General features: G+C 37.8%; 2 protein-coding genes across 7 annotated transcripts in view; one reads left to right on the top strand and one right to left on the bottom strand.

Moving 5' to 3' along the window:
- Positions 1-537: 537 nt before the first annotated feature.
- Positions 538-4,021, bottom strand: polr2h (RNA polymerase II, I and III subunit H). 2 transcript variants are annotated; one of them, XM_084952604.1, is made up of 6 exons: positions 3,931-4,021; positions 2,385-2,477; positions 1,887-1,970; positions 1,334-1,427; positions 1,085-1,168; positions 538-862 (listed from the first exon to the last, which is right to left on the bottom strand). In XM_084952604.1, exons 2-6 carry the CDS (start codon positions 2,455-2,457, stop codon positions 745-747), a joined length of 453 nt encoding a protein of 150 aa, XP_084808730.1. In that variant the 5' UTR covers positions 2,458-2,477; positions 3,931-4,021; the 3' UTR covers positions 538-744. The 2 variants fall into 2 exon arrangements, with proteins under 2 accessions (XP_084808730.1, XP_084808729.1); XM_084952603.1 differs by lacking the exon at positions 3,931-4,021 and adding an exon at positions 2,907-3,100.
- The window catches only part of armc9 (armadillo repeat containing 9), a 27,796-nt gene continuing 21,464 nt past the window's right edge, over positions 3,413-9,744 (top strand). For 4 of the 5 annotated variants that reach the window (XM_084952596.1, XM_084952597.1, XM_084952595.1 and 1 more), the window contains exons 1-9: positions 3,413-3,598; positions 3,808-4,005; positions 4,204-4,329; positions 4,508-4,678; positions 6,539-6,694; positions 6,810-6,902; positions 8,267-8,291; positions 8,838-8,995; positions 9,305-9,403. In XM_084952596.1, coding sequence (XP_084808722.1) covers positions 3,931-4,005; positions 4,204-4,329; positions 4,508-4,678; positions 6,539-6,694; positions 6,810-6,902; positions 8,267-8,291; positions 8,838-8,995; positions 9,305-9,403 — 903 coding nt within the window. In that variant the 5' untranslated portion in view covers positions 3,413-3,598; positions 3,808-3,930. The remainder of the gene's footprint in view (positions 3,599-3,807; positions 4,006-4,203; positions 4,330-4,507; positions 4,679-6,538; positions 6,695-6,809; positions 6,903-8,266; positions 8,292-8,837; positions 8,996-9,304; positions 9,404-9,744) is intronic. The other variant, XM_084952594.1, reaches the window with a different exon arrangement.

Below are 9,744 nucleotides of genomic sequence, written 5' to 3'. Positions count from 1 at the left end.
TCACATTTTAGTTTGTTGGTATGTAGAACATTTGCCCGTCACACTGTGAAGTCCCACACATGAGGTAGGATTACCTCATGCGTGTTGCTAAATCTTCCTTTTAGGGAGAGATTTAATCTTTGGGCATTAATTATGTGCGTTGCTGCTTTCACACATGCTTAAGGTTTTGCTCTGTGGTTGTGGATCCCCTGTTGCCTCCTGTGCAGAGTCAGAATGACATCAGCCAACATGCATTGTTGCTGTTGTGAGTAGGCTGAGGATAAATGGCCCATTTGGGGTCTGCAGGAGGAATCAATGGAGCCAAAAACTGCAAACAGATTTATTGGAACTGTAATTACAAACCTGAAAGTTCACCGTTCTGAACTACTTTATTCAATTAGCACTGTTTCTTTATAGAACCATCTTCCATCCTAATTATAGCAGCACACATGATGCCTGTGTAATAATGTTAGACTCACCCTTCTTGCAGAGTACAAGGATAATTAAATGTTTGTTTGAGAGCAGTTGCTAAGATATAAGGAAGAATAAACATGCCAATGTGTATAAAAGAAGTCTTTATTTACAGTTTGTCTGCAGGTGGAGTCGGTAGCAGTTCTTATGTGCCACAGTGTTTAGTCTTTAGTCCATCCTGATGGAGGAATGAGAATCAACAAAATAAAAAAGTTTCCGACAGCCTCCTTGTAGATGCTCCATATAATTTTAAGGTTGACTGGTGAACCATGGGTGGGTGACCACAGGTTTGTTTTAGAAGGCCAGTTTCTTCATGAGCAGGTAGACCCTGGAGTCCACTTCAAAGCCGTGAAGATTGTTGGCATCTCCCTGTAGCCTCATGAGGAGGCCTCCATAAGACACATAAGCAGAGCTGAAACAAGAAAAACACACAAGAAATTGGAATAGCACAAACCAACGGCAGAGTCTGGAAAAGTTATCACACAGGCAAATTCAAATGTGATCTCATTTCCATAAATAGTTTCACAGAAAGGTCATCTTCTCTGTTAGAAACACAGTTTTGTTCCAGCGGATTATTAATTTCAGCAAATATATGACATATAGTCATTTTGAGAAAACTAAGCACTTCACTTACAGACGTGTGGCAGCTTCTGTTGAAGTTTCATCGCCCTCAATCTTGTAAACTTTCCCATACATCACATAATCAAACTGGTCTGCTCTGGAAATTTAAACAAAGTGGAATGAATGTGAAAGTCATTTTGTAAATTAAAAGCATAAGAAAGTATTAACAATGTTATTATTGTTAAATATGCCAATAAAACAGCATTTTTTTTGTGCTAAAGTTCCACAAATTACAACTTTAAATTGGAAGCAGCTGTCTTACCTAGACGGTCTGTCATCCTGAGGATTGTACTCTCCATCGTCTGGTGTTCCATCTTCATATAACGTGCTGGCAATCACCAGTCTAAACTTGTCACCTTAATGAAAGAGGTATATTACAACAAACTAGCTTTATCATATTGTGCATTTGGACACTTTGGGTTACAGATACAATTCTGACACATGGTTCTTCAAGGCTTTTTACTCATAGAGCTGGGTTCCTTTGGGTTGAGTAAATGTTATTATACAGCTATTACACGACTCACCTGCACGTGAACAAGTCAAATATTGAGGGAGTCCGGAGATACATTAACGAGCAATCATATTTTTTTTTTATGTATTACAGTATAATCTTTACTTTTGAAGAGTGCCAGTTTATTCTGATAAAATATTCTAAATAGCTGACATAGTCATTTGCTATAATTATACTGTATATAGGACCGGTTTACACCATTGTATCTGATACATATTAACTAACAAATTACTTCCAATTTAAAACAAAACAAAACAAAAACACAAAGACACACAGGGACAAAAAAAGAAGGTTTTTTTCTTACCAAGATCAACAGGATAGATCTGAATGTTCACATCCAAGATGAGGTCCATCTTGAACGATTCACTTTCACAATGCAGACGAGATACTGCAGATTAACAGTTGAAGAGTTTCTATTAGATAATTTATTGTTTATTTATTTATTTTTTTAATTAAATGGCGTTAACGAAGATCAACAATAACTAAAATAATGACTCTTGTTGATAATCAAAGTTAGACTGGTTCATGATTGGCCAGAAGTTGTGTGTTTGGATACTTGAAAGGTTTAATACTTAATATCAGATCCCTTTCACTAAGAAGAACTGCAATTGGGTTATAAATTAAACTTTATCTATATCGAGATCAAATTACGTTAAACGAGTGTGGATCAACGGCTAATAATCTGTCTGTTGTGTCTGAAACTACTAGTAGGGCAGTACAGACTTGAGATTTTTAAAACAAGCAATTATCTGTTGGTTGGTGTTATAATTTCACTTTTTTTTAATGATAATATTTCACACACCTCTGTCAAACTTCTTGCCATCTGGATCGATATCTTTTACATCAAAAATATCCTCAAAAAGAATTCCAGCCATCTCTCTCCGAGTCTGTCAGTCTGTGAAAATAGGGGAAAATAAAGACAAAAACACAAAATGAAGCCACTTTTATTAGACTGAAACCATTACTGAAACTTAAAACCCACCCTGCCAGTACAAGAAACACACTTCACTGAAATTCACAGAAACTTGGGTTTGCTTGTCTTATTGTTTCCCCCCGTCTATTCTGTGCACAACTACAGCTGAAAAATCTTAACCACTAATCATACATTAATGAAACAACTGTGTATCACAACTTAAAAAAAACCTTCAAAACTTAATAATTCGTGCATTTGTTTTTGACCATTTAACAGTAATCTAACACCTGTTGTTGCCGAATCAGTTAGCGAAAGTATTAAGGTCTTGGCAAAGCTTTTTCAACTTTAGCATCTCTCATTCATGCGAATTGCTAGCCTTAGCATATTGGCCAAACGATTCCAAAAACTTACCTCAAGTTTTGATATTATACTGTAAGTTCAATGGCGTCGCGCTCACTTGGGTTTTCACTCTGCGACGGGGAGTATTTAATTTTGCGCTAGATGTCTTATTTAGTCAAAGTTTCATTCATTATTATCCCAAACAGACTGTACCGCGCAGGAACAATGTGCTCAACCTTTGACATAGAAAGTGCTTCCGGTTTGAAATACGGAAAGAAAGAATATAAAAGTAAATATATAACAAAATTAGATAAAGACAGATAGACGAATTTTTTCAGCCACAGGCAAAAAAAAAAAACGTATAATAATAATAAAAAAAACCTGCCTATCTGCTCTTTCTCTACGTTAATATTCGAAACAAATATATAGGTTTTCCAGCTAGTTTAAAAAATAAATGGTCTCATGAGATACCTTATTATTGTTATAAAGTTAAAAAGAGCAAAAGAAAATCACAATAATCTGCAAAGAATACGTAAGAACCAAATAGCATCCTTTCGTCAATGTTTACGACATTTGCCTCTACTTTCCAGTCTATTCGGTTGCTAGGTGTTTTTTAGCGTCCTGTCTGTGTACTGTTGCTAGCTAATGGCTATCTAACTAATATAAGTTGCAACTGAAGACCACAAATCCTCACAAAAATGGATGGTTCTACGCGTGAGCGCCTCGGAAGAAGGCGCTCACCAAGTACCTGATATACGAACGAGGTAATGACGTTAATGCGCTCTCTTTATGTCGCATAACGTTAATTGATGAGCTAGCTTATTAGCTAGCTTGTGACATCTTGACGCTGTCTCTGATGTCTTACTATGATGAAAATAATTCACTTTTAAGGCAAATGTGCTTGAATTTTAGATTGTAAAGTGAAATCGCCATCAGTTGTATCTTTGTTGATGTTTTTCTCTCTCTCTGTTAGTTGCTCAAACCATTGTGCTGTCCTATTCAAACAGACCGCAAAATACTAACTCGGAGCGAAAACGTTATTGAATGAAAGTGGGACTCTTTGCTGCCGGATATTTTAAAGCTTTTCGGTACTCACATGAGTTCCAAGGAGGCAGCCAATATGGGGGACATCTCGGCAAATGAAACCGATCTTCTTGGGATGATTAAGGAGGTAGCACGTTTCTTCTGTAAACTGCCATATGCAAATCGCAGTGAGCATTAATAGAAATGAAGTAATCGCAATGCACAACTTTCATATATATCGTTTCTACAATACATTATGCATAGATGATTGAAAGCATACTTACATTCTGCTCTGATTGAGGTGGTATGTCACGTGTGTTTATTTGTTTTTTTCTTTTCTTTGTAGTACCTCAAATTTGAAGAATTTGAAGAAACTCTTCACAGTTTTGAGAAGGAGTGCAAAAGCAAAGGCAAACTCCTCTCAAAGCCTCAAGGGAATACTCTCAAAGACTCAAAGACACGTGTCATTCAGGTACATTTTGATTTTTCATGGAGGTGTGATGGTAAAAAGTGGAAAAAGCTAATTAACCTCAAAGCAAAGTTCAAATTGATGTATTTGTCTGTATTAATTGTAAAGATCTGTAATAGTCATGTACATTGAGACTCAATTATTACTGTGTGATAAACCACAAAAAATGTGACTTTTGTAGAAAGACCTTCTCAGCTCATTTGATGATGGAGACCACAGGGTGTTCTTTGAACTGTGGACAGAGAATATTCCCCACAGAGTTAAAGACCCTGATGCTGAGGCCCAGGGACTGGAGTTCTACCTTTACATCCACTTTACAATCTACCCACTGAGGAGGCACCCTGTAGGACATGTATGTATTTACATGTGTATGTGTCTGTTAATACTGATGTCATTATGTGCTGTTTTTCATATGTCCACTAAGCTGCGCCAGAGTCTTATTTTCGCCCTTCTGTGGCAACAATTTTGTGGATCTCTTACAATATGAAATACCTTTCATCATGAAGTCAATTGGAGTTTGAGTTCATTTATTTATACAGATTTGTAAAAAACCTTATGCTTCTTTTAGCAAAACATGCAATCATAATTGAAGATGTATTGCGTCTTCTTAAGTGACCCCTTAAGCCAGGGGTGTCCAAACTTTTTTTCACTGAGGGCCACATACATAAAAATATAGAAGGGGCTGGGCCACTTACTAGAAATTAGGTATATAACCCTAACTTTACTGTATTAAAGTTAGAAAAATCACTTAAAAGTGGTCAAATGTGTTATATTGTTGAATATAATTAAAGACAAAACTGCCTTCATCACAGCTTTCCTTAAATGGATCTTTATTGATTTATTCAGAAAAAGCTTTGGTAGCTCATTCTCAGAACAGCAGCCTCAGATTTCTTCTTAGACAGAAGATTTACAGTACAGAGAAAAAACAATAAAGGGGAAAATGGGACGGGTACATTTCAAGTTTGTTATTTAAGTTAGCAAAACATCTATTAACGTCCGTTTGAAACGATTATCAACATTAACAGACTGAACTGGACTTAATAACAGGAGTCCATATAATTTTAGTAAATTATTCTGGTGAGTATCAGCTGCGCTGGGTATGTAAATCGGGCCATCCAGCTGCTGTGCTGATCGTACGCCACTCCTGGCAAAAATCCAGACAAATGTCACTTGATCAAGGAGCAAATCTGCATCAGATGAGATCAGCTGACTACGTGTGCGTGCGCTGTGCATATAAAGAAAGTGGTGCGCAAAAGCAGGGTAGTGACATAATTGATGCGCATTATTGATATTTGAAGCATGTGTACCTGCACATGCATGCTTATTAACACACGGGTACTGTGGAATATATTTTTTACTCACCTAAAGCGCTCGTGCTCTCGTCCACTCCCCGCAAAAAAAGTAGCAGCTGTGCGGTGTCTGTGGCATCGGTGTAAAAATCAAAAGCACAGCTTTATCAGACAGTTTAATGTTGGCTGACGAGTCTTTGTATTTCTGGACATGCTGACGTTGTTGAAGTCCTGCACTTTTTCCGGGCACATTATTTCGGTGACTTTAACGAGGCCGTGTTTTATGAGGTCTCCATCTGAAAAAGGCTTGCCATGTCTTGCGATGAGTTGGGCGACCTCATAGCTGACTATTGGAGCCTTTTCCTGGACAATTTGAGCACGAAAAAAATACTGTTGCTGACCCTGCAGCATAGCTACCATTTGCTTTAAATTTTGCTCTCGCTCAGCACCAGTGTAGGATGCATAGGCCTGATGTTTGGTTTCATAATGATGTGGTACATTATACTCTTTCATAATTGCCACAGTTTCAGTGCAGATCAAACAGACACACTTCCCCTTGAATTTTTTGAAGAAATATTCACTCTCCCACCGTGTCTGAAATTTTCTGCACTCACTTTCTACCTTTCGCTTCTTTGGTTCTGCCATGTTTAGTAACTTGGGGATAAATGTTTTCTGTGATTTGCCTTTTTGGTGGAGCAACTGCCTTGATCAACAGCAGCTCCCCCTGGTGTTAAAACTAAGAAGTGCAATACACTCAAGAAGTGCGGGCCATATTCTATTCTATTTATAAAATTACTTGCGGGCCAATTAAAAATGGACCGAGTTTGGACACCCCAGCCTTAAGCTTACCTGATTTAGTTATTTATTTTTTTAAAATTTTGTTCATGAATTGTTTTTGATGGACATCTCAAATCTACCTCAAGGACCGTGCTGAGTTTGAAGAGAGGGTTTCCTTCTTCAGGCAGTACCTGGAAACTCGAGGAGGAGCTCTGAGCCAGACCACAGAGTTTCTGCCTTACTATGCTTTGCCTTTTGTTCCCAACCCCACTGTCCACCCTTCTTTCAAACAACTGTTCCAGGTATTACACTTATAGAATATTACCTTGCTTTTAACCATCTAATACAGTTACTAAGTCACACTGTGAGAATGAACATCACCATACTTCATATTTAACTTCTGTTTCATGTTTTTAGGATTCCTGGATGCCAAAATTGAGAGATAAGCTGGAGCAGTTCCTGTCAGTGATACTTAAGCCATCTAACAGCCCAAGGCTGATGACTTTATATGTATCCTTCTACTGTGCCTCACTAACGAGCCATTGCTGGGAAAACCATCAGAGTACAGATGTACAAATGGATTTGTCTGTCTTGTTTTGATTTCAGTGAGATGGCATTAACAAAATTCATATTTTCATTCATTGCACAAACCCACGTGACAGGTAAACGGTTGTCAAGTAAAACGTAACTTTTGTCAATTAAATTCTCAATTCCAGCTTGTTACATTAACAGATTACTAGGTTAGGTAGTTTAACAGCCTTCAGTGAAACTTATAAAACTTAGCAAACAGTAAAAATCTAGCAATTTCGTTGAAGGTAAGGTATGATGTGTAGAAAATAAACCCACTGAGGAGCAAAAAAACTTGCCTTCTTTAGCTGGACTGCACATTTAAATGTAGAATAAAAATATGTTCTGTAGGTGAATAAGGAATTCTTTAACAACCAGTCTCTTGTAACATGTTTGATCATGTGACAACCTGAGAGACGTACCACGAAGAGAGATTGACGGGTTAGTGAGTTATGTTGAATTAAAAGTCAGTTTCGATTAAAAAATATTCTGGAATTGCCAAAATTTTACTTACTTACTACTTACTGTAAAGTTACAGTAATTCAACCTGTGAACTTTTCTTGAGAGCACAGTCGGAAACACAAAACCCAGCCTAAAAGAGAAAGTTGATAACAACCGTCATGACAACCATTGTCCCCAACTGGGGTTTTAGATTTTATCAAGTTAGCTAATGCACAGAAAGAAACAAAGTTATCCTAACCTCCTCAGAGTAGAAAGGTGGGCAAAGGTAATGGAATTATTGGGATACTGGAAACCCACCACATAGACTTTGCTCAGTACATATTTGTGAAACTAAACTAGCCAACTTTCAAAGCTTTGTAAAATAAAAAGCTATGGGCTGAAAAAAAATGTTTCTAGTGTATACAAAATTAACACGGTTACCAAAAGTGGGAACATTTGAGCATCAGTGTTTTTTGGCTCAGCCAATTAATAACATTTACATGTGCTTACATGACATTTATAGGGTACTTAAGTGAAAGTAGGAACACAACCAGTTGTTTGTTGTCTGCTACCTGGGGTGCATGCACATCTGGTATGTTGTAATGTAAAGTCTGTGCTGCTTTCAGGAAAACAGATGTCCGCGTGGACCACGCTCAGCATCTCATGATGAAATTTGCGTCACTTGGACTCAAACCGACAGAGAAAGCATAACTGAGGCTTCAGATATTAATTAGTTCCATCTGCAGTCCTTTTACTAATTATTTCATTTGTATGTAATTCCTGATGAAACCATTAACAAGGGAATAAATACAGGAGAAATGTTTGATTTGTCTCTAAGTATGTGATCTTTAACCAGCTTCATGCAGAAGGAGAGTGGAAGGAGTACTAAAGGTAATTACCCCATCACAGAGTCTACCTTTTCATGCATTGCAGTTTGCAGTTCTTCACCCCAACAGCTGTTTCTTATTGCCAGTTTTTCAGTTTTTTCTTTCAACTTTCTTTCTTTCTTTCAACTTTTCATAATCTCAAAGGGAACAAAGGCTCAAGGCCACACCTGCTCACTAATCAGTAGTGGTCAACTAATACTACAGATAAAGAAGTCATGTCAGCGTCACCCATTATACATCTGTTTGCCAAGGGTTTTTTGCTTGATTCATTTGTATAATGTGGAAAGTATTATTTACGTAATAACACTTACAGAACTCTCACTAATGGATAAAAACATTATGTTAAATATTGATAAAGGTTAGTAGAAAAGTCAATGATGAGATTGGTGTTGGAGAGGTTGATTAAAAATGGCATTTCAGAATATTGTTTAATTTTTAAATGATTTTCTTGACATCTGAAAGGATAACAGGCATTTTCACCTAATGCATGTAAGCCAGTGTTGGTTTCTGCAGTCTCCGTCTTTTTCTGTTTGTTTGGGTGAATGCACAGAGGCCACGCAGCAGTTACAGCTCCAGCTGGCTGAATCAGATCGCCGCATCACCAGCTACGTACGGAAGTTCAGCAAGATGCAAGCTGACTACCATAACCTGATTGGAATCACTGCTGAGTTGGTCGACTCATTGGAGGCCACAGTCAGCGGAAAGATGGTAGGGCAGGCTAATTGTGGGACAAACAAGCACACATTCTGTCAGAGCAACAGATAGGGAGTCCATAAGTGTGGCACAAGTTAGAAAAGAATGCGTGCACACAGGAAAAAAAGCCCAAAATTTGCTTATTCAAAGTCCAGTGGTGTACATGCGAGCGCCAACAAGAAAATCTTTTGATACGCAAAATGTATTGAAAATATATATGAAAAGATTTTAATATTTGGAAAATTTGGAATACACTATTAGTACCCTGCTCTTCTCGCACAAACAGTATTTTAAAGCTCAGGGGAGCGTGCCTTGTTTTTGCAGATCTCCCCCGAGTACCTGCAGAATGTGTGTGTTCGCCTGTTCAGCAGCCAGATGAGACAGAGCGTGATGCAGAGCACAGACTTCACCAGGCCAGGCACTGTGAGTTGCAGCACACAGTCTTAGCTCTATTCCTTCCCTCTTCTTCACGCCTCAGAATAGTAACAACAACACCTGGCCCCAACTTAATGTGATTTTATTGAAGCATATAGTATGCATAGCAGACGGTGAGGAGATAAGAGCTACAATCGGGGAAAAGTGCACTTAAGGAGTGTTTACATTATGTACAAAAAGACATCTTTGTTCTTTTTATGTAAGCTGTGTAGTCATTCTGTTGTGTGCATCCTAGAATGAGTGCTTCCTGGATCCTGGAGTTGAATAAATACATTCATTGTTGGAAAGTCAAATGTACACAACACAAATTTCCAATAGGCAGTCACAGA

The sequence above is a fragment of the Perissodus microlepis genome, chromosome 15 (genome assembly GCF_051167445.1).
Source record: "Perissodus microlepis isolate ML-2025 ecotype Zambia chromosome 15, ASM5116744v1, whole genome shotgun sequence".
NCBI classification, from domain to species: Eukaryota; Metazoa; Chordata; class Actinopteri; order Cichliformes; family Cichlidae; genus Perissodus; species Perissodus microlepis.
The sequence above is the reverse complement of the archived record's forward strand: the minus strand, read 5'-3'. Positions and strand labels throughout refer to the sequence as shown.

Bases quoted from the DNA above. Each gene is read 5' to 3' on its own strand.
- polr2h (XM_084952604.1), bottom strand. From the start codon at position 2,457: ATGGCTGGAATTCTTTTTGAGGATATTTTTGATGTAAAAGATATCGAT. The intron at 1,169-1,333 runs GTAAGACAGCTG...TTAAATTTCCAG, and splicing joins CAGGATGACAGACCGTCTAG to AGCAGACCAGTTTGATTATG. The intron at 863-1,084 runs GTAAGTGAAGTG...TTCTTGTTTCAG, and splicing joins ACAGAAGCTGCCACACGTCT to CTCTGCTTATGTGTCTTATG.